Here is a 25,669-nt window from a genome sequence, read left to right as displayed (position 1 = left end):
TCATTAGACGAAATGGAGCGCGACAAGTATCCACATTTTACGCTTGTTTTGCTTACGATCGATCAATTAATCACAGGCGTGACTGAATTACGTTTAGAGGCACGATCGTGGATTTTACAAAAGATCGGTTTAACCCGCGTGCCACGCGATAAAATTGAAATCGGTGGTGCACCGACCGTAATTAATTCGCGACTCCCCGGTAACACCGATAATTACGGTTTATATCGGTGGGAGGTCTACGAGACTCACGATATACACCTCTTAAAGCGATGTCAATAAATCATGACGCAGGATGATGCTCTAACGCACGAGCTTATTTCTTGTAGCACACGGGTCTGTGTTAAGGGGAACACAAGCATGGGATTTCTATGTTTCTATGCGTGTATGCTCAGGCTCTCCCATTTATTCCATCGTCTTTCCGTGGCTTTTACTCTGGCGTTAGCGACCTTGAGTCTAAGAAGCTGTTAGAGACCACTCATCGTTCCTCTCGTTTCGCCGGCTACTCGTCTCTATACGTTGCCAGCTCCACTTGGACAAGTCTAGAAACCCAGACTCTGGATTTGTGGACAGAAGACTCGAAACTCCACACCTCTAGCGTGGCTAGGAGTAGGGAAAAAATGGCTGCGTAGGGACAAAGTGACGTATAGGGAGTAGTAAGGGGGTATATTTAAATTGGTCATTTCGAAAAGGGATCATCTCCACTTTTTCAAATTTTACAGGTGAAACAACAAAGTTTTGCACTGCATTATATTCTCCGGAAAATTATAGTAATAATTTTGTATCGTTAACCCCTTGTCGTACCATTTAGCACGGCAAAATCCGTTTGTTCGGAGATTTTTATTTCGGTTCCCCACTACCGAGACTATTTAGATTTTAGCCCCCAATCTCAACTGCTGTCTCCACCATAAACATACCTAGTGCCTAATATATGGTTCGAATACATATGTTATTTATACATTCGATATATTTTTTACGAATATATTCCTAACATGTTATGATACTTACCGAATTCGTCTTGAAATCCTCTAACAGATATGGGTAAAAAAATTATAGGTGTATTTGCAAAAAATTGTAGGTGACTTTGAAAAATCATGAAAAAAAAGTCGACAAAACATTTGCTATAATCACGTTAAAGCTCTTGCAGCCATGCTATACCTGATAAAAACATTTTCGATCGGACTGCTAATAACAGAGTAGTCTCTACTGATCACGATTTGTGGTTCACCCTGTATAATAGCTCCATGTGATGTCACTTTGTCCCTATGAGTAGGGAAGTTTTCCTGGCAACGCTGTTCCACGCCGCGCTGGCTATCTCGCGGAATTCCTTCGTTGACGAATTGCTCGCGGAATGATGAACGAGTGAAAGACGAATGACGTCTCGGTTGGATCGCCGGCTGAGACGCGAAGGATTTCAACATCGGGGTCGTTATACCATTAATCATGTATCTTTGGCACTTTTTCATCCGGCCCGTTACATAATAATCGCCGTTGGTTTTAACCGTCTGAAAGCCGGGATGTCCCGGATTCGGACTGTTACCGGTTAAATTTACGCGGTATTAGGGCCCGCCGGTTTTGTGTACCCAAAAAATTCTAACGTTCTCTATGGCCGTGTTGATTAACGTTAGAACGTCGATCCTCAGTTTACTTTTATTATTTGCGTGATAGTTCATGGAATTATCAAAGAGAAAAAAAAGGGTTCTGCACATCTTGTACATTTCTTTTCGTGTGGTGTCTTCGATTGGTGTGATGGATTTGGTTAATTCTGATTCACTTTTATAGAAGGATATAAGGTGGTACTAATGCGGAGGATAGAGACAGATGATATACATAAAGCAGATGATAACAGGAGATGCCTACAATGGATAAAGTATTTAGCAGCGAGTATACATTCTTCCTTGGTTACGTATGTTATAGGAGTATTCTATAGTATCATTTTTTTTTAGGTTTTTTTGGAAGGATTTTTGTTACAAAGAAATCATAAGACTATTTGGTATCAGCTTTATGCACACATATTTGTTTTATGCTTTTTGAATACTCGTCGTTTTTTTTTAAGTGTAAATAACCAAGATTGGAAATCATGTAATTACGGTCCCTTAAAAACAGTGGTCCACTGGCTGACACGATTCCGACCATTCTGCTTGTTTGAAACGAAAGAATCACAATGATTCTTCATTAGTACGAGTGCAGTTATGATTGAACTATCAAGAAATATCGAACATTTAAAAAATGTCCTTCGAAATTTGAAATATCAATTTTCTCGATTTTTTCGTGTTTCGATAGTTAAAGGAATTAGGAAAAAAAATTTGTTTGGTAATACTGATTCATGACGTAACGAATGATCTATCGAAGGTGTACACCAAATGTGAAGTCAGTCAGTCAATTAGAACTTGAGATATCGTGTCAGCCATTTAAGAAAAATACAATTTCAATAACAGTTTAAACCAGTGTTTTAATTTATATAAAAATAACATTTTAAGTGTAAGATTTTTTTAACTTCCTCAATAAAGATTTTAAAAGGGAATCTTATAGCTAAAGAAATGTATTTGGAATCTGAAGAAATTATTAGGCGGTATAAGTAGTTTGGTGTAATCGTATAGTATTGAAAATAAGTCTTTAATAAATCTGTAAATTGATAATAACAATTATTACGAAGTATAATGTGCGTTTTATTGGTATAATTAAGCGATAAGTATATGTGTTGAGTAAACATATTGTAAAAAAAAAAAGAAGAAAAAAAAGAAACGTGCGACCCGTTACGACACAGTAATATCGATTCGAAATGACTGGTAATACAGCTGCTAATTTCGTTAATAAAAGATTACTGTAGCTGCTTGATTTCTCTCCTTGAACTCCGCCGATACGTGGTCCACGTGCTACTTGCCCCTCCTTCACTTTCTTTTTCCGTTTGTTTTATCATTACGTTTTCGACCGTGGCAGCATTTAAGTGTAAATAAACTTTTGGCGGGAAGATTCGCTTGTGTACTCATCAATCTGTTCTTTTTTTAAATAAGAAAATGTTTACAATATCCTCGAGTGTAACCCCAAAAAACTTGCTTCATTACGTTATTGAATCACTTCGCCACACTCTTCAGTAAAATATTTCTCACTTCTAAGATTACCACCATTTCCCTTATTCTGTATCGCCAGTTGCGCATACTTGAAAAATGAAAATGCTAGGTGTCTGTCTTATGTTTCCTTTAAAAAATATTGGTGTTCGTAAGTATTTCCCAAAGGAAATGTTCTGAACACAAGATTCGTATTTTATAAACGTAAATGAATTTTATGGTATTGGTATTAGGTTTATTAACGCAAATCGTAATAATAATATACTAAGCATTGATTTCCTTAATTTTTTATGTCCCCTTTTTTTGAACTTAGTGACTCTACATGTTCCCGAAAGATATATTTAATTTCTTTAAAAAACTAAAGTTTCATACAGTGTAAATATTTACGGTGATGTAATTGTTGATTCGGATATTTATCGAAATTTGTAAGTTTGTCTGATTTTATGCGAATCTCACTCTTCAAATTATTTTTCGTGTCGGTGATCTTTGGACGGTACTTCCTTTCCTGTTCGTGCTTTAAGAGATTTTACAGCGACTTGTCCAGTGAGACGTTGATAAAAAAGGTTAATGAAGGTTGAAGACGTGGTCATTCAAGTTACCCCAGCCCGAGCCGTATACGTTGAAACCTGTTTGTTCGTTCAGTGATAGCGTAACTTAACGGAATACATATCAGTAATATAAAGTACAGAATTTTTGCAATGTACAGGTATTCGGATCATCCATTACCAGAACATTCCTCGCGGAAACGTTCAGAATTGCCTCTTTTCTGATATTTATACATCATTAAAAAGCTAACCGTTTTAGAACACGTATCATTATAAATATTTATACCTTGTCAATTAATTGTAAGATCAAACAATTCGATTGTAACTATATTTCATTTGAATTAATATAATTTGCTTGCATTCGTTTTCGTACTTAATTCTTTAACATTCAGACTTTTAAAATCGTTATTTTATGATTACGAGACTGATATATGTGTTGTATCTTGTTATTTTGAAATCGAAAATATCGATATTGAATAGACCCTTTTTTTTTTTCTTTTGATTCTTTATCTCTCGAGGGAAAACCTGAATTTTTTAACTGAAAATTTGGAGATCTACTTTATATCGATAAAACTACGGATCCTTGTTGACAAAAGTTAGATATTAACCGGTAACAAAATGTAATGCACTTTTAAAGTGAGTGCTGCACTGGCGCAACCCTGGGCGTTAAAGGGTTAACACACTAAAGCTACGATAAACGTATATTTTTGTCGGTTCTACAAACATGATCACCTTTTTGAAGATATTCAAATTTATAAATCGACTAATTTCTTCATTCTTATACTGCACTAACGCCTGTGAAGAATCCAAGAAAATGCACTGTTGTAACGTTTTGGTACTCGCTATGAGACTGCACTAACCAGTCATTTTGACTGGTTTGGTAGTTCTAGCGTTAAATTCTTCATCCTCTACAATTGTCAAATAAAGGTACGTGAGTTCGTGACAGAAATAGAATAAAATGTCGGTAGAATTTTACACGAATAACCGCAGAGAACCTCGACGAGATACGCGGTCAAAGACCTTTGTCAGCAAAGAACTCTAGAAACTGTCGTCTCTTTTTTTTCCCCTCCAAAACTAGGTTATAGAATTAAGCGATTTCGAGGAGTTGCCATATCGTCGCTCGAAACGACATCGTGAGCTCAGAATATATTCAGGACCACACGCGCCGTATGTAAGTCCTTGATTTAATGCCACTGGCTAACACAAAGGTGGAAAGGAACGGTATACAGGATTGGCTACCAATCGCAGCCGCGATTACCGCGGGAACTCGGTCGACAGACCCGCGTTCTGATTGGTCGGGGTTTTTCGTTAATATCTCGTTAATAAAGCATCGGATAACATTTTTGCTAAGGAAAAACTTGTTTTAAATTACCTCACGAGTCTCCCATTTCCGGGTCCTCCAACATTTTTTTTATACCCTGTATATGTATCTTCTTGTTTGTTTGATTGTTCTCTCTCCTCTTCTGTTTCTTCTATCCATTTACAGGTGCCCTTTCTCGCGCTTCGGTTAATTTACGTCTCTATTCCGTTTGTATAAATGAGCGGGGCTGACATGGAATGCGGGGAATTTTCATTCCGAGCTGATTTCTCGACACTGCTCGAGGAACGCGGGAAAACTCCGAAAGTGTTGGTGAGGAGGTCAAGGCGATCTAGTTCCGCAGCGAGATTGTACTAAAACCAGTTCGATGATTTTCGTGTATTTTAATTATTCCACCTTGGCGAACCACCTTATTTCACGAGGGTAAACCACGGTATCTGAGACGCAGGATATCCGTTTTTTTCCTTCTAATTAATAAGCGATAATGACTAAATTTCATTTGTGTAACAACTGCGAAATATCTTTCCGAATGATATTTTTAACATGTTTATTGGCAGTCGTTTCTATTTCGTGAATATATTATTTCGCTCGTTTCTCGGGATTAATTAACGTGTCTGGCAAACATCGTTAACGAGAAAGCGATGAACGTGGCTGGAGGAAGTTTGCGGATACCGGGTACTGATATCGTAGATTAACATCTATAGAAGTTTGTTTAATGTAGTTTAAAAGTCTAATGTACTTATCGTTTTTATCGAATTAAAAATTCTTTCGAATTTATCTTTCTATTCTTTTTCTTTTTTTAATATAATTCAATATTGTATAATATACCTATTTCACGTGTTTCTTTTTTAACAGAGCTCAATTATGAATTTATTATTCAATTCAAATTTCAGTTAATTTCTTCCGTTGCTGTTTTGCATTTTCCTGCTTTGTATTCCGTAATTGTGAAGAAATGAGAATCGTGGTGCATTAATTAACCCATCGACAATTATTCAGTATTTTACACAGCAGTATATATATTCTTGTGTTTCCTGATGTTGTATTTTTTTTTTTTGTGAAATACTGCGTTATCGAATGCCGCGATTATTATTTCTTTTTAAGAGTGAATTATCTATCTATAATTAATGTGAATAGAGTATTTACATACGTAATTGGTTTTCGACAGACAGATTATTCTCGATAAGTGTTCCGAAAATGTCTTCTCGTCCGAACGATAAGAAAAATCAGCACGTTAACCACTTCCTGCGATTTCCTTTCGTTTACTTCCTCGACTGGCAGTGACACTTATCAAGGGGTTAGAATGAAACGACTTGACAGAAAACGGGCACGGTGAACGTTGATAACTAGCACGATACAAGGTTTGACGTTTCCTGATTCGACTTTCTACATCTTCGACTTCAGTCCACAGCAAACGAAAACGACCTTACAGCTCGGATCAATCATTTTGACGTTCCGAAATGTGACGGTTAATACAATTTAACGAAAGTATGAGGAATTAATGCCTTCGGAGAATTACAATGATTTACATTAGTCGGTCATCGAGTCGCTGACGACTGATGTCTTGTAGACTGATCGGGTGACAGATGTCACGTTCAAACCATATAGTAATTTCATAGTTAATACATTTTATTCTTCTGTTTTTAATGTATTGCCGGTCATTGCATAACAATAGTTCAGAAAATTTCAAACCAAAAGAAATAATATGCTTTCGTGGAGAAGAAAAAGGAGAAGTGAATTGAAGAAAGTGTGGGTTTTATACTATGTAATTAAACGATTGGAAATAAAAGCATTTATGCATTAATTTATTTAATTACTAACACATAAGCAATATATATTTTTTATTATAGCCGTGTGATAGATCGTTCAAATTGTGGCTATTTTAAGTTACCTTTGCAATATACACTCTAACAAAGAAACATATTGCTGTAATATTAAGATAAAAATATAATTTTATTTGAGTGAACAAAAAAGCGGGAATCAAGTGAATTTTATATATTTAACATGCGTGGTTAACTGTTGAATGGTACATCAACGCAATTATAACGTCTGCATACACATTGAATATTTATTGCATGTTCTGTTAATTTGCAGGTGTACAAAAGCCTGGACATCATTACCGCGAAAGTGACGAAGGAAGAAAGACAAATGGCGCCGCATCACATGCTGGACATCGTAGACCCCTTGTCTCTCAATTTCACCGTGATGCAATTCCGAGACATGACCTTACCCATTGTAATATTTCCCCTTAGTACTAGAAACATTTTTTTTTACCAAAATTAACAAAACGGCCAATCGAACGAATTCGCCGACGTTTCATTTCATATAGTTTTCGGGGGAAACGTTGAAATAACTTAGAAACCGAAGTGAAAAATATTAAATTAAGTTTTATGCTGACGGAGTTAGTTTCCAAGTCGAATAACAATGAATCGCCTGCAAGTAAAATAGGTAACATTGTCTTGCATAATTTTTACATTAACATGTTTTCGAAATAGTCATATTTGAATCGTAGGCAGCGTTTCGCATGGTTGTTTCGATTTGTCTTGCTTGCGAACCGCTGTGATCGACACGAGGTCGCATGTTCTTGATCGATTTCCTCTTCGGAAGGCTTCGTAGAAATGATTTCTTCGAACGAAGCAAAATCTCTCTCTCTCTCTCTCGGTCCCCTCTCCCCCATAAGACTATGAAACTAACAATTAGTCATCGTCTTTAGTAATGATCTTTGATCCCCTCCCTCGAATGCCTCGTCTTCTTTAACCGATTTAGATAGACGATCTCCTGACAAGGGAAAAGCTTCCGATCATTGTCGGCGGGACCAATTATTACATCGAAGCTCTTTTATGGAACATTCTTATGGACCATGATGACAAATCTACACCGAACAATTCACCCACGAGAGATTCACCCGATGGTGGCAACAAAATATCAGAGTCTTCGAGGGAAAACAAGAACGATAGTATCTCGCCGAAGAAAATGAAATTCGAAATAGACCGGGATACCACGGAAAGTAACGAGGAGCTTTTCACGAAACTGAAGAAAGCCGATCCTGAAATGGCCAAGAGGATTCATCCTAACAACAGACGGAAGATCATACGGTGAGTAACTTAATTGCATGAACGAAATTTGTTGTGACACGTTCACTATGGATTTTATGCATTTGTAGGGGAAAGGCGGGTAGCCACGGTCATTTCAGTACCTTCATTCACTAAGTTATATAGAAAAATAAATGACAGATTATAACATGTCTGGCTGAGTTCAGAAACAGTTGCAAGTTACAGACTCCTCTCGATTATTGTCCCGAACTTGTAATTCTCGATTATTATAAACCGAATCTCGATTATTGTCCCGTAAATTCCTTTTTTGCTCGAAGACCGAACCTTGGGAATAAAAGCTTGATAGGTTCCACGCCCCTCAATAACGCTTGGACAATAATCGTGTAGAACAAGTCAGACGATAATCGAAAGGAATCTGTAGTAGTGTCCACAGACGTATAATAATTTAAATAAACATATATATAGTACAGTGGAACCTCCCACATTCGGACACCCATTATCCTAATATTGGAACATTCTGTTATCCGAACACGATGTCTGCCAGCAACAGATGTCTTCTGCTGTTGTAAAAACACATAGTGTTTACATACAATATATACTTTCTTCTGTTCGATCGAATTCTACGTATTTACTTATGTTGGAAAAATTTCTGTAATTTACATCCAGAAAGATACGAGATACGTTCATATTTAAACAAATTGTCGATTTTTTTGTCGAGTCTCTGCAGTGCCTAGTAACAAGCTGATACTGAACCCCACGGAAAATTTTGTCAATTTTAAATTATGTGCTCCCGGAAGGAATATTTTACACATGATCGCCGTGAACCACTCGGTATCATATGTATCTTTATTTTTATAGCAACCTCTTTCAATAAAATGTTCGTGTTGGCTTAGTCTCGATAATTACCGTAGTAAGTGTGCGGAAAATTTTTTCCTCACATTTGATCAAACGAACGTAACTTCAAATCTCCATTCTTTTTTACTTCACTGCACTTCAATGAAACGAGGAAAAGACATCTGTACACTGAGTTAATCTGTTTAAACATTCGAACGGTTCAATATTTGTCCTTGTGATTATAATTACTGCTTATCAAGGAATTAATTTTTTGCACGGGGATTATCTTCTTGTGCTTGCCGAGTACGAAATACAATTCAGTTAATTTAGTAGTAATCATTCGAAGTGGGTGGACGGAGTAGCAGTAGCTTTATAGATGATTAATCAAATTATATTGTTTCTTCGAAAACCTCTAAAAATTTCGTTCAACTCAGTCGAAAATTTTGTAATTTGATTGCATTTCCAATTCAGTAATGATCCCTTTCTTATTCTTTTAGTCTGCGATGTACCATTGATTTAACCACTTACCTTACGATTTGTTTGACGACTGCACTCTTCAGAATTACTTTACTGTTATTAATTTCCCAGATACAAAAGGAATATTATTCTTATTGTAAGTGTACATTTAATCTAAATGTTAATACCGACAAAACAGTATTTCACCTCGACTTGAAGAAAATTAATGATATTCATGTTCGTTAAATCCAGATTGCAGTCATCACCACGTGTTTGACTCGATGTTACAAGGCAAGGGATTAAACACCGCCAAAAAAAGGACAGATAATTAAAATAGGTACTAATTCTAATATTCGTAGATAGTTTATAACCAAAAGAGCATGGTTTATTTGAATTATTAAAGTAATTACTGAAGTAACATTTTTTATTCTTGCAAGCGGTAGAGTATTACAGCCATCTTTGTTTGAATTATATGAATTAGAAGAAGAAGAATCGTTGACACTGCAAGTAATTTATTTCTAATTAGTCAAAGCTGTCGTTGAAAAACAAAGGACGCAGCTTCGATTCCCAATTCGGTGTAAAGAGGTGTGACAATAAAGTTTCGAGAAAAATTTTGTTTCCATCAACGTGGCATCGATGAAAACAGTTACGTCCCTCCGCCGCGTAGCGACCTGACCCCCCCCCCTCCCTTTTACCTGCATGCGAAAGGTAAATATTGTCCATCGATTTAGTCATTGTACAAGTTGGTTCGCGTAAAGACAGACGTGTTTTGAGTTCCGTGTCACGCGTGAAAAATAAAAATCGCGACAGTACCTACTATTGCAACTGCAGCGATTCTAGTGTAAGTGTTTTTACGTTCAAAATCGATCACAATGTTGGAGCACTCTTGGAATTCATCTGATATGACTAGTTGTGACTTTGTTTTTCTTTTATTTCCTCGAGTATAAAAAGTCATCAAAGGAACGCGTTTTCAGTCAGTTTTTTTTTCAAATTCAAAGTAATATCACGGGAATATTAAAAACAGATATCACAAAGTGTTTTCAGCGTTTTTTTTTCAAATTCAAAGTAACTTCACGGGAATATTAAAAACAGATATCACAAAGAAAACATCAGAAATGTCATGATCACTGGATCCGACGTTGGAATGCTTGTGTAGTCTCATGGGGACTAGTTTGAAAGCAATGGTCTCGCGTCTGTTTAATTTTCAGAATAAAATTTTTCTATTCTGAACTATTTTGGGTTTGTCTTTACTCTTCAATCATTTTTCGCAGTTCAGTTTGCTCGTTACCGATGTTGTTAGTCGAAAATGCCTGTAAGGAGGCTTCTGATCCGAGATTCTCGAGTATCTCATCTACCTGGAATTCTCACAAAGCTGTGACCTCGTCTACCTGGGTGTCTTAAGGTTACCTGGTTAACTAAGTGTTTCTTGTAAATCAACAGGTCTAGTATACATATATCTCATCACCCAATTTCTTTTTTTCTCTTAATATTCTTTGTAATATTACGAATCCAAAATACATACTTTAACCTGTCTTCAGAGACATTTTTGTTATTGGAAGTATATATTGAACACGAAATCACAGATGATCGACAAATTGTCGGATCAGCAGTGTCATTGTCAGATAACCTCGCCACACGGTAGTTCCGTGATAAGGTATCGTAAATTGTCTTGGAACCATGATTTAATCATTCTCGCGTGGAGAATTTGGAACGTTATCTTATCCACATATGGGGACTGGTGATCAGTTGATAAGTCGAGATCTCTTGAAACGTTATATCAATAATAAGAATCTATATTTAATCTTACGGCTCGTGCAATTTAATGATAATCCACAGTGTACGATAATGATCGGGGCCGTGAATTATACTTCGTGTGTATAAGAAAGTCGTAGAATTCAAAAGAATATACGAATATCTGTGTATATTCATTTTTTTTTAATACTTTCTTTTTCGTGTACTCGAAGTGCTATTCTATTTTTTCCGTTGAACACGCATATTATTCTAAATATGGCGATAAGTAATTGGTGTTTTTTTTTTTTGTAATCTCAAAAAGACGTGAATTACCTTCATGGTTCGTACAGCAATGAGTTTTTGGGCAGCGAAGCTGCATTGAAATATCCTTAGATTTATGAAGTATGCAATATTTGAATTTTTGATACTTCTCACGGGTTAAATTAGAATCATAATAAAGTAAAGCCTCCCACATCCGAACACACATTCGAACGTTTTACTATCTGAACATTTTGTTATCCGAACGTTCTACTATCCGAACGTTCTACTATCCGAACGTTCTACTATCCGAACGTTCTACTATCCGAACGTTCTACTATTCGAACGTTCTATTATCCGAACGTTTTATTATCCGAACATTCTACTATTCGAACGTTCTATTATCCGAACGTTTTATTATCCGAACGTTCTATTATCCGAACGTTCTACTACCCGAACGTTCTACTATCCGAACGTTCTATTATCCGAACGTTCTATTATCCGACCGTTCTATTATCCGAACGTTCTATTATCCGAACATTCTATTATCTATACGTTTTATTATCTGTACGTTCTACCACGAATAGAGTGTTTCTCCACAACAGATGCTTTCTTCTGTTGCAAATATGTAGTGGCTCACATACAGTGTATACTGTTGTCTATTTGATCGAATTCTACGCTGACATTTATATTGCAACGTGTCTGTAATTTAGCAGCTTAAAAAATATGGGATCCATGAATATTCAAACCAACTGTCAAATGCAATTTAGTATCAGGAAAGTGGTTGTTCTATTATCTGAAAATTTTTTTATTCGAACACTTATATCTGCCTATTAAATCGGATACGGGAAAGTTTACTTTATGTAAAGTTGATGTTAGCTAGAGAACGAGGAAGGAAGGATCACAGTGCAGACAGAAAGCTATCGTAACCCCACCTGCTCCTCTCCTGCTATTTTCCGTGATATTATAAGCCCGTAGAAAGATATTCGTAGCGACCAGCTGTCAAGAACCATAATTCCTTTCTGTACTTTGTAAAATGTAGGCTACATACACGAAAGATTCTATCTCACGTATATCCTCATTTTCGTGTTAAATGTTCCAAAAACCGGCCCGTTTAATTCATTAAACTGTATAATTTGATGGCAACCAACAAGGCCGTCTCAACCGCCAGCATCGTTAGATACACGCGCGATGACCCACTTCGACAAGACGTAATCGTGTGAATTAAATAGTAATTAATTAATATTATGACCGTATAAAATGTTTCTCAATACGTTGTCTGTCCTTTGAACGCGGCAGGTTTATTATTTCCGTTTTATTCGATTATCCTCTAAGTAATTATTAAATTTAATTTTTAAACTTATTTTTTGTATTTAGTAGTGTATCTTTACAAGGTACGACTTAGTCTGAAAGTGTTGGAGTACATTTTTTTATGAAACTCTTTTTTTGTGGGTCCTGTCGTAGGAGATCAATCAACTTTCTTCTTTTTATAGTTCATATAATCCAAACATTATACGGCTGTCGTACTCTGCTGTTTACACTTTTTATACACATGTACTAACAAAGCATACTTGGTAATCATCTGATCGGAACAATTATAATTTGACGAATTCCGTGTTGTAATTGTAAAGAGAGAATTTGATATTTCATATAGATTCGTTAACTACTCCTGTTGTAGTATATAATTAAGATTTTTCAAGTAGGTATTACTGAAGATAGAAATCTGAAATATTCGACAAAACAAGGAATATATCAGTTCCATTAGATAAACCAGAATTTCCTATTGGAACAGCAGATTAATTTTACTAACATCTTTAATTAACAAGATAAAAATTACTAAACGACATACTGTAAAAATCAAACACTTACAGAAGCTACACTGCTATCATCAGTGACAAATTGCCTTCGTTTGTGTATAAACGTAATCTCAGTATTACAAAACTATACCACGGACTAATAAAGTTATCAAAGATTTCGCCAAGTATTTCGTACAATGTCCCGAGGCAAGTCACAGTTCAATCGTTTCGTTTCTTTTTAAAATAGACCTCCCATAAAATTCGTCGAATATACGTGCGCGCGTAATTTAAAGCACAACAAATCACACGGGTGATAATCATTTCGGGCAGTGAAATGAATTTCGTAATTTCGTCGTGTAACGTGATAAAAAGGTAATAAAATTGTCGACATTTATGACACGAATTAACGCAATTACACAGCACGCGTACGAGTCACGTATGTATTAAACGACACACAGATTTCGTTGCGAACCGATCATTTCCATGATTTTTATCGTGGCACGAGGAAACAAAGCGACCTTACGAAAATGATCGACAGAACGGTGGTCAATTAAGGTATGGGGCATATAAGTGCACGTTTTTCGGGACAACTGCGCCTCCACTTTCACAATATGGCCACCGTGTACCCGCAGCTGTCGCCACGGCGTTTTAAACCTCTTTCCCCGTTGCGAAGGGCCACTACCGCGACCGCTACTACGGGTTTTCTTTTCCTGTGAAAAGACTTCGGGGGTCCCTCTATAGAAATGCTCGAGGCAGGTTAAGTTCGGTCAGGCAAAGGGGCGGCCAGGTGTCTGAACTTTCCTTTCTTGTGTAACGAAGGATTTTATTCGACCGAGAAATATATATTTTCGTTTTCCACCATGGGTATTTTCAAGGCCACGACAGATCGTTTGCGTAATTGTCGCACGGGAAAATTCTTGGCGAAAGTGCCACACAAACGCGGCGTTTTGTCGTGGAACAGGAAGTGCAAGTCGCATGTATTGATGAAAATTCCATTGAATCCGTTTGCCTTGGCGGAATTCGATTCTATCCTTGTCGAGGATTTACGTCTTGTAAGGGTCAGTATTGCTTCGGATACAGGAACGAATTTGTATGAAATTTTGTAAAATGGAAGCTTTACTTATGTTCGTGAAATAAACTTACTGTGTTGTTTGAAAAAATTATTTCTTCGAGTTACATACTTGTACAGAATGGCCCTTATATTGCAGCGGGTGATGAAGTTAACCCCTTGCTTTATAACATCGAGCCAGATACGTGATAATGATTTCAAAATGAATTTCGTAAACATATATATTATTCGTTTTCTTTGGGTCGACGTGCAATACTGTTTCGCTGGTATTAGCATTTAAGGTTTAGAATAAATGTAACATTTGCCTTAAGAATAGAATTCCTTTTATGTTTGGGAAAGTATAAAGTAGTTTTTGAGAAGTCGTAAAAGGAATCGTGTTGCAAAGGGTTAATTGAAACCATAGTACGAAAAAGTAGAACGTTTTTTGTGTTTGTGTAGAAATGAAATTACGATATCAAGGTTTTTACACTGGTAAACTTTTAATTATCCATTGTCCGCTAAAAATACACCGAAAATTGAACTTAACTTATGTAATTATACAATGTAGAGTTAAAGTCGTAAAATCGTCAATTTATGCAGGTGGTTCCGATTATTATCTAAAAATACGTAGTAGAATCGTGAATTTCTTCTGTGTTAATAAATGCTTTCAATTTAACTTATACACGATATACTGTAATATTCAATCAACAGTTACAATGTTTCTTCGAGGTGATGCTCTAATGAGTTATTTTCGTTTTGTGTACTGAAAATGTGAACGCGACAAAATTTATTCACGTGAGAAGTCAGTATTATCGTTTGAGGGTGATAATATCAAGGTAAACGAACAAAGTAGAAAAACAAGAGTAGCGGTAGTATTAATATTAATAGTGCACCTTTGTTGCGTACAGTAGTATAAACGACGTAATAATTGAAAAGGGTAATTAACAATGATTAGACGTGTCGGAATTATACTATTAAAAAATCTACATTTTACGTGCTTCAATATTGACCCTTTGCACTCCGAGCAATTTTTAATATGACCTACCAGCAACTCCGAGTCATTTTTACTATGAGCAACCAGCTACTCCAGGACTATTTAATTTTAACACACAATTATACATGCAATGTAACAGTAGAGGCCCCCATGGAAAAGTGAAGAATATTTTAATTTTTAAATGTATCAACATACAAAGTTGCTTCTATGTAGATTTCGCCACTGTCGTCGCAACAGCGACATGGGAGTGCAAAGGGATAATACAAGAAATGAACATTTTTACACGCGGTTTGAATATCGCGGGTACGTAAAATTAAACCGTATTCCTTGCGTGATAGAATTTTTGAGGGTGTCCAACGTTTTGTTCGACGGAAGTTTTATGAGCACGGTTCAGCTTTATTGCAACAGATTAGTATTATTATTATGCGAAACAGAGTCTGTCTGTCCCTATCTGTCTTCCGTGGCTGATCATTACCATGCTGTAAATATTCGGGTAGGTTATACGCGACTTACATCGTTAACTTTTTATTTAATCGTGCGCATCTCTCGGCAGCACATTATTTTTTATGGACTGGAAGGGGCAGCCGAAAAAATATATATATATATTGCGGGCCTTCTTCGATCCCGTCGGTGAAAGTTGGATAGTCGTTTGATGATGTGGAAGGAGTGAAATAGTTCCGTGTCGATGGTGTGAATGAAAAATTTCGGTAACGTGAAAAAAATGCTTATTAGAAATGAATCTCACTCGACTACATAGTGACTCGAAAATGTAGAATGTTTAATTATTTCAAATTAATCTTTAGATTATTTTTATATTTGCCATTGTTCTTTTGTTGTTTTGTCTAAAACAAACATATGTTGCCAAGAGGAAAATGAAGATTTAGTTGAAAATTTCATATCATCGAAGATAATATCTGTTGGAACGTTCGACTATAATATGAATAACATTAGCAAATGCAGATATTATCTTTCTGATTGCATAGTTATCAATTGAGTCATGTATGTACACGCTATCGATACGTGTATATTTTTGAATTGTTCGACCGACATAATTCACGTCGTAACACCTGTGTTGTAGCATGAACAATAATACAACGCCGGAAGAAACCGGAAAAACGTGCTCTTATAATCTAACACGGGAAATTCCGTTGCTTCTATTCAATATTGTTAGGCTAAGTTACGTAGTTATGTTATTTTTTTCGTTTGTCATGTTAAAAGTTATAGTTAAAAGAAAGTAAAAATCGTGGACTGGGATAAAAAAATGATAATTTATTGTAAGCACAGACTTGATCGTATACATGGGTATGTTAAGGAGTTTTTATTTCACTTAATTGCAATATTATTTCTTTATAATTATAATGTTTGCATAAATATTATTTAGAACATTTTAGGTGCTCTGTTTTTATGTCCTATTAGAGTTTGTAACACTGCAAATAAACTTAGTAATGACCGTCCGCAATTGTTTGTATAATGTTGAGAAATTATTATTTTGAGACGCGTTACAATTCTTATTACCCGATCCCAGGTCTTTGAAAGCAGGTGTAAAAAATTAACCTCTGATAATGATTGTAATTTTCTCCATGCTCGACCATTAACCAGGGATAGAATCATCCACTCTTCTTTAAGTAAAAGAATTAATTAAGCTACATCGTCCGTGTTCACGTTCTCGTCGACGCGATATTTCCGAAATAGATTGAATACTTTAATAAATTATTTGGATCACGTCTGCTCGTTCTCTCTCTCTTTGTAGACTCGGAAGCAACTTCCCGTCAAAATGGTTATCGTTGTCTGGTGGACAGCCCGGTCTGACAACTGACCCTTGTCATTTACATATTTATATTTCCAACGACACATTATGATTCACTTGCAAATTGTTATATTACACAATTACGCGACATTCGTAATATCAATAAGAATAATATAATTCATAGTCACACCGAATGACCACTTCAGATTTTTGCTAATTAAAATTATTATAAAACATTTTGTGTAGTAATTTCATTACTATTATTTGACTGAAATTGAACCCGAATAAAAATTGAATTAAGGGAATATATTTCTGTATCGCTAGATCATCATATATGTAAGCTTAGTGGTTCCAAAATAATTTACAGATTTCTATAATAAAAATTGTATTCAAGAATCGACACATTGGCTTCCGGTCAAATCCAGCCGAACAGTGCACGAGGTTTAAAAGCACAATTTTATTCAAATAATACACAGTGAAAAGCATCATTACTTCCAATTATGATCGTAACATTGAATTATTTCTGACTGGCACCGATGATACGAAAAGGTTTAAGGAGAACAACAATGCATGGAACAAATATTCCATGGTCAACACTAAAAAAACACCGAAGCAGTTAAAATGACTAGTTACTTTCTTATAATGATGATTAAAATGTTACACAACATCGCATTTTCACAGACTTCACAATTTTCATTCGACATTCATATACACACGCATGAATGGCCGCGGTGCGTGCTCCACGTGGAGGCGGCAGGGCCGTGTCACGACTTCCTGGCGCCTAACCACGGGTATCTTCTTCCGGGAACAGAAAGGGGGGTTTCATTAATTTCATACGGACGGTGTGTACGCGGGTCTACAATCATGTCGACCACGTGTTCCTCAAGATTGTTTGTTGTTCTTATAACATACACACGTCGATCCTAGAACGTTAAATCACTAGGTATTTTTTTTTTTTTTTCATTTACGCGATCGCCGTGCGCGTATTTGTTTGAAGTGTTCTCGAGGCGGAAGAACAATAACGTAGTCGTAAAGTAGACCCGCGCAGATTGCGGCACCATTGATACACCCCGGACTTCTGGGTCGCAAGCGGTGTTGGCTGTTTATGAACTAGCCTACGAGCGTTCAGGTAGTTCGTACAAACTTGGGCAAGATCCGAGGTATAGTATACACAGCGCCCAGTATTTCGGACAGTTCTTTTGTCCCTGGACCTCTGAAGTTCAGAGTACTTTAGTCTCGGATTTGATTTTACGATCCCATTGTACCTGTTACGTGACGGGAGAATACATTAACCCTCGGAAGGTGAACGTTTTTAACGTTCGTGGAGACAGGGAGGGGGGTCGTTTAGACCCCTGAGAATCCTTCTTTTCAGATAGTCTTGAGTTAGATGGGATCTTCTGCGAACTTGGGCCAATCTGGACCCGGGTGTTGCCGTTCGAGAGTTAAGAGGTTATACGTACCTTTGGCACAGGTGAAAAACAGGACTTTTTTTTTTAAATATTTATTCTAGAGAGACTACTCGTTGAATTGATTTCCTGTTTCTTTTTAGTTGAAAAGGGGATACATTGTAGATTGTTTTGAAATATTGTTAAAGTTGTGTATAAACAAGCGTGGGAGTTAAATTAATTTCCTCAGACGCGTGCAGCGCGAACGTAACTGCACTGTCGGCATGATTCAGGTTCATTGCATCTTTTTGGCATCTTGTGCAGAAATGTTTTTTCATACAATCAAGGACCAGTAGTCATTTTACGACTATTCGAAATATTTTTTAATATTTTTCCTTGTTTTTTATAAACGTATTTGACTAGGTAGAAACATAGGTCTAACATGTTAGGTGCTCGTAGTTACTCATCGAATAAAGTAAAAAGTGTCAGATGTAGTTTCGAAAATCAATTCTTTCGGTGAAAAATACAAAAGTTTATTTTTACATTTGTCACAGATCTATACCGATATGTTTTCCTTCCGTTTGAATACAAAATTGACATCTACGGATCATAGATCGATCTACATTTTAAAATATTCATTCCGTATCCTCGTATTGCCTGTTGTCGTACAACCTTGAATTAATGTGTACTTCTAAATCAATTCTTCTGTTTACATTGAATATGTTGTGAAGTGACTCACCTACACCACATCGAACGCTCGTAAATATAAAAATTGATTTTACATATAAGAGATTTTATTTGAGTAGACATTTTTTACTTCATATAGTATCTTAAATTAGATATAATCCCTTACAGTCTTAGACCCTGTTTTTTTGTACACCTTGTATATTACTTAGAAGCAATTTAACTAGATCCAAGTAAGATAATGAGTTGTTATTTGCAACTTTGTAATCCTCGCATTCCTTGGAATTTGTTTTCTAACAGGTGTTTCTGAACACTTTTACTTTCTTCGTGAGCTAGAAAAGAGATTCTCGGACGGAAGTTTATGGCCTTGAAGCATTAAAGGGACCGGCTGAAAAGCAAGAAAATGAGTTTTCTCCGAGGGTAGATTGTAAATCAAGCTTCCGTTAGCAGGTGGTCCGTGTGGTAACTCTGTCGGCGGACGCTTTTAAATCTATCTTCGGTCGTAATTTTTGTCATACGACTCACGATCTTCCTATCGGAAGCTAATTAATGCAGTGTCCCATTTATTTTTACTCGGAGAGATCCATGAAAGAGGCAGGTTATCGATATCGATCGAGAACCGTCCAGTGACTACAATCCAGTCACTGATTTTTAACGTGAGAAAGTAATTCTTCTATTTTTTAACCTTTTGATTGCCAGTATTTTTTCATAAAAATGGTGTTTTTTTTACTAAAAATTTATACGTGTATATAGTACGGTCTGCGCTGAATCTTGAGTGACTCAAATAAGTTACCTTCTACTGGGTGTGGTAGTAAAACTTAACAATTTTTCAATTATTATTTAAAGTATTCCTGGGGATTTTTATATCGTAGATTACAATTCTAAAGACAGGCCTAACATTTTTTAGACTACAGAGCTATCTTGGCAGTGTAGAAGTGCATAAACAAGTGAACATGTATACACACTCATGCACACATACAACACGTATTTATCGTTCAATATTTATTAACTTTTATACTGCCGACATTTTTTCATTAAAAAAAGTAATCTTTCTAGCCCAAAATTTATGGTACCTATATATGTATAAATATGGGTGTTGGTGGGGATGTCGTGCAAAAGGGATGCACCACCGGCAGCGTAAAGGTTAAGGAGTATCCTTAATCCTCGTATTGCTTTAATTAGTAGGTCCTAATCATTTTTTGACACATTTCATTTTGTTTAATGTCACTGTTCAAAACGTCAGTATTGTTTATTCCTTTGCACATACACACTCGTGGATGAATATATTCAACTCACTCGTTGTCAGTGGTTACTTTACTCCTTTTATCCAAGTGATCTATGATAGTTTTTTTTAACAAATGTATATTATATTGATGAGAAAGATGGACAACTTAAGCGGGTGTTCTAATTTTATGTGATTCTATTTTATAAATAAAACAAAACAGTACTTTCCATCGTGATAATTTCTTATGTAGCAGGTTGATCACTTTATTATTATTATCGACTTGTTTATACGACTCTGTATTAATATTTGTTTATCGTATCTTCATTCTGCACTAATATTTTTTAACTCTTATTAATTCTATTCCTGTAGACTGATATTATTTTTCATTGTATTTTGTATTTACAGTATAGTTTACCTCTGTTCCATCAAATATGCATCTCATACGTGTTTCAGTAATGATACCAATTAAGCTTTTTGTGGCATTAATATGTATTTAAGCAACATTCCCGCACGTTCTGAAATTATAATAAATTTCACGCTGAAAAAAGAATCCCAGGCAATCTTAGCAGTCGAGAATGGCCGAGATCTTCTACGACGAAACATAACAAAAAAGAGTGGAATGTTCTCTTGCGCAAAATATTTAAAAATCGTCGTTTACGTTGGTCAGTGATAAATGACGTTAACTAAGTCATCCAGGCACATAAAAACTCCTGCTGAATTAAATGTCCCCCGGAGGCGTTCTTTTTTTATTTTCTGGTGTCCGCAAGATCACTCGAGCATTAACCTGCTTTAGATAGGAACAAGGAAAAGCACAACGCGCAAGCAGGACCGAGAAGTACTAATTTTACTGAATCAGCACTCGCAAGATAAGCTGCCACCTTGTGTAATAATTTATGGCCGCTCCTAAACAAATTATGTAGATCGTGGTATTTGTTTAACATCGAGCAGATAGCGCCAGACTCACTATACACGAATGGTGAAGCTTGCATGGTGTAACCAGTCTGCGCTTATTTTGTGCTTTTCATTTCTAACGTCGTCGAATTCCTTCGGAGTTTCTTTACGTCTTCCCTTGCTTCCTCTTCAAGGAATTATGGCTCAGTCAGGAGGCCGAAAAAAGAAAGTGATCTTTGGGAATTTTTTTCTCAAAACCTATGAGTCCATTTACAAAAAACATTTTAATATCTGACATAGTTTATTTTAGAGAGAATCTTGTAATTTTTTAATTTACAAATATTTATTAGTAACGAAGTTGCGTACAATCTTCCAGAGGTCCTCTAAAAAAAAATGTGTTTTACGGTGACCGCTGCTACTCGGTACTGGATTAGCAGCAATTAAAAATTCACAAAGATTTATTTAATATATTAAATTATCTAGTCTTTGAACGAAGGAGTTTTCGAAATATTGATTTGGGATAAAATTGCGGACGATTTTTTTTACAAAAACGTCGCTCGTTTTTAGTCAGTAAAAATGCGCAACGTTTAAAAAAAAATTATAAGATGCTCTCTAAAATACATTATTTCAAATACGAAAATATTTCTTAAAAAAGGTTTTACAGTTTTTGAGAAAAAAAAAATGTATAAGAATCACTCTTTTTTTCTGGCCTCCTAACTGAGCCATAATTCTTTAACACGTTTACTGCCGATTTTCCATTCATGCCGATAGTATTATGTTACATTTGAATTTGTATTACATTTCGGTCTCCAGTGACTTTACCCATTGACGACCACGCGTTTTAAATTCAATTATTTCTAAATTAATTATTTCAAATAACGAGTAACTTTCACCTCGTGAAGGCAAGTTTATTAATCTTCACAAGCAATCTATATAATTGATAAAAAAAAATGAACATTTCAGTACTGCAGTGCCAGAAATGACAGATGAACCATGTGGCATACTGGTAGCGCTTACCGGTCGTCAGTGGATTAACCCTTAAATACAGAAAACGCATCTCGGAGATGAATAATCCCCGACAACGACTACTTTTTGTAACACTTTTAATAACCAAATGAATGGTATTTTGGCAATATCGTTTTGGAAGTAGTGTGTGTCATTTACTGTCGGTTGAACATACTCAAACGTTTAGACCTTTTGAAATTCTTCAGTAGGTGATGTAAGCAAAAGAAAAATTTAAATTCGTTTAGGAGACGAGAGTGGTCTTTGGTTAAGGGTTAATATTCTCCACTGGCGTTTCTTGGTTGCACCAGGGAAACCATTTCTTCGATGCTTCCTTGTCTCGTAATCTTGAATTATAAAGCAATCGACCGGCTAAAATTGGAGCTCGATACGAGATTCCAACGGCATGGATTCCTAAGCGCGTTTTCTTTTTGTTCTTCGCTCTCACTGCCACAGCTTTGGGGAGAATAAATATTGTTAACTGGTCGCGGTGTTCGTTGCTAAAAATCGCATCGATACGAAACGTTGTGCAGAGTGATTTATGCCATCCGGATAGATCACATCTTTTCCTCGCATTATTGATAAGAATAATGTAAGAAGGGAAAATATGAAACAATTTAGGCAGGTTTCAATTTTATAAGATGACACTTTTTTTCTTTCAAGCATGATTTTTCTTCAATTTTTTAATTGTTGGGGACGAAAGAGAGTAACAAATGTACTTCTGGTTCTTTTTAACAATAATTTTGGAATTGTTTCTGGTTTTCATTTAAACTTTCAAATGAAAAACAATTTTTCATTTAACACTAGACCTACCAAAAGCAATCAGAATGACTGGTTAGTACACTTCTGAACGTCGAATAAAATGTTACAGCAATAAATTCTGTCAAGTCTTGTACAACTTTTATTGTAATATAAAAATGAAGAAATTGGTTGACTTATACATTTGAGTATTTTCAAGAGGTTCTCATGTTTATCTTTAAATAAAGGAATTTCCAAAAACCTACTTTTATCGTCGGTAGTTCTAATGTTAAATAATTATTTAACACGTTCCGTGGCAAGCCAGTTTTACACGATTTGTTCTCCAGGCCGTGAAATGTCATTCTTTTTTTTTAAAGTGTACTCTCTTGTTCTGGGGTCCAGATATGAATTCGCAAGGAAGCAATACACAAAGCCAGGACGCAATTATTCCATTATTATACAAGAAAGAAATCAAAGAATAAATATTCAAGTGGGTATAAAATACCCACGTTATTCATTTCAGGGTTAAGTAATGCCCAATTCTGATCTGTGGTAGCAAAACTGGACGGAGGTTGAAAAAAGTGTTCGTGGAAATGGTGCATCGGGCGAAATGTCAGTGCGAGGCGAGCACGTGAAAGTTCCCGTTCGGGCTCGCGCGTAATACAGCTTTAAGTTTCGAGTAGTAAACGGAATGTCCCGTCTTTATATCGTTGCCGGTGTTCCACCATTGACCCCGCCGCCTTAATAAACCAGCGGGTTCTCGATTCGATCTGTCTGGACACGCCCAATGATCCTTTCACGCTTCTTTTCCCTGGCTTTACCCGCCGCTCTAGCTCCGTCTTCTTTCCTCCTTTCGTCCGCCTTTCTCCGTTCCCCACCTTTCTCTTTCGTACTTGCTGTCATTATTTTACAACCTCGTGCGTATATTCGGTCGGGACCGGAGAAATAAATTTCGAGCACGCTTTGGTTGGCTCCGAAAAAAAAAAGAAAAAGAAGAAAAGACAACCCGGTCGAGAGTCTCGTGTAACACTTCCTTTGTCTCGATCCAATTAATCCACGATGATTATATTGGCCATAACAAGCTGATTTATAGCGTACACGGATGTTATATGTATATTCTAATTGTTTTACTGTCACCATTGGACTGCGGATTTTCATACAAAATGACATTTTCTAAAGTGAGTAATGAAGGGCAAGAGCAAAAGTAGGAATTCCGAATTTCTCCTAAGATATAGGTAGAATAGAGAACTTGTTGCGTCTGACGAAAGTTTTGCCTTTTATTGTATTTCGTAGAGTCCTGCAGACTATAAATGTGTCAAATCTGCAGTTTATTTTGCATTGTACTAATATTGTTGAACATTCGATGCAGTGGAATATTTAACGACTTTCACTGCTTGTGTTACCTTCATACAGGTGACGCAAACTTTTGCTTCATAATTAAAAGTTGATTTTAATTGGAAGGCACTGAATGAAAATAAAAGTTATAGTCCACGAAATTCGGGAAATCTAGAGGAAGAAGTATTGTGACAAGTGTGGGTTTATAAGATACGGTTTAAATTAAAAATTTGTTCTTAAATTTTTACGGTTTCTGATTTGGCTGTCGACGTGTTAATAGAGTTTAATGGGGTTTTCGTTTTTTCTTTGTACAGGTTTTTGTAGAGTTTAATTTGAAATCTGATTGGGAACCCTTATTCCGCCGGAATTCCCGCCCATTTTTAGTACTTGAGAATTCCCACGTAAGAATTTCTTAAAACTTCAGTCATTCCCATTATCAATTAGAATTGACGTAACCAGTACTGTCTATTTAGACACAAGCACACTATTCCTCCGTACAATTATGCAGTTCGGTTAATATGAACCGATTATAGAGAGCAGTGGATACGATTTTTCGATCGTTTCATTCGCTGGCTACTTTCCTCTGTCTGCCCAACGGAAACAGGCGTATTGATGAGGTTGGTGAGAGGGCACAAAGGTCCCATAATACGGTGGGGTCGCGATGCCATTGTAAGGCAGTCGACAAAGCGTGATTATAAGGGGGAGGACGTCCGTACTAGCAAAATGATCGCCCTCACGCAGGATATCAAACGACTAGAAGGACGTAACACAAACATACAATAATAATTTTTTACTGGAGAAAATACATGGTGTTCTGAACTGAATGACTTTATTTATTCTTTAATTAAAACTTTGCGGACTGAACATATCGTCCCCTTATATAAGTAACCCCAGGACTCCAGGAGGGTGGGGATTATCGAACACACAAGTCGAAAACCATTAAATTCGAATTATTTCGTTTCGATAAAAATAGGAGAAAAAAAAGCTATACATAACTTTGAAAGAAGATCAGATAGGACACATGTTTATATGAGTTTTTTTTCATTATTTTTGTGTTCCCTGTCCACTTTTGGAGTGGGAACTGTTCTAATTCCATTTAAAAAAAAAAAATGCAGTGAATCATTCTGCCTGCGTGTCTCATTGATCCAAAGAATACAAACTTACCATAATATAACGAAAATTCAACCGAGAAAACAACATATATTCTTTTGAGTCCTAACTCCGAAACTTTGGAAATCTTTTTTTTCTTAATGGTGGTATCTCCAAATATCAACAACAAATAAAATGTTATGTTGATAATAACAAATTTTTGTTAACTATTATAATAAATAGCTGTTCAATAGATGATATTATAATGTATTTGATTGTTCCAATACTTTCCTGCTTCTGTAATATTAAACTTCGTAAACTTTAAACTCAGTTCTCCCAGTTTAGAAACTACAGACTCTTCTCGATTATCGTCCCGAACGCGGGTCCGCACCGGGACAATAATCTTATAGGGAGAAATGCTTCAGATCCTCGTAAATTCGTTTTCTTCCCGGAGTCCGAGCCTCGGCAACAAAGACGG

The 25,669-nt window shown here is 36.1% G+C and overlaps 1 protein-coding gene across 1 annotated transcript in view; it reads left to right on the top strand.

Moving 5' to 3' along the window:
* The window catches only part of LOC107191929 (tRNA dimethylallyltransferase, mitochondrial), a 143,439-nt gene that overhangs the window by 26,241 nt on the left and 91,529 nt on the right, over positions 1-25,669 (top strand). Inside the window, exons 2-3 of the mRNA XM_015581078.1 lie at positions 7,020-7,160; positions 7,692-8,020. Coding sequence (XP_015436564.1) covers positions 7,020-7,160; positions 7,692-8,020 — 470 coding nt within the window. The remainder of the gene's footprint in view (positions 1-7,019; positions 7,161-7,691; positions 8,021-25,669) is intronic.

This window comes from Dufourea novaeangliae, unplaced genomic scaffold (assembly GCF_001272555.1).
Source record: "Dufourea novaeangliae isolate 0120121106 unplaced genomic scaffold, ASM127255v1 scaffold248, whole genome shotgun sequence".
Taxonomy (NCBI): Eukaryota; Metazoa; Arthropoda; class Insecta; order Hymenoptera; family Halictidae; genus Dufourea; species Dufourea novaeangliae.
The sequence above is the reverse complement of the archived record's forward strand: the minus strand, read 5'-3'. Positions and strand labels throughout refer to the sequence as shown.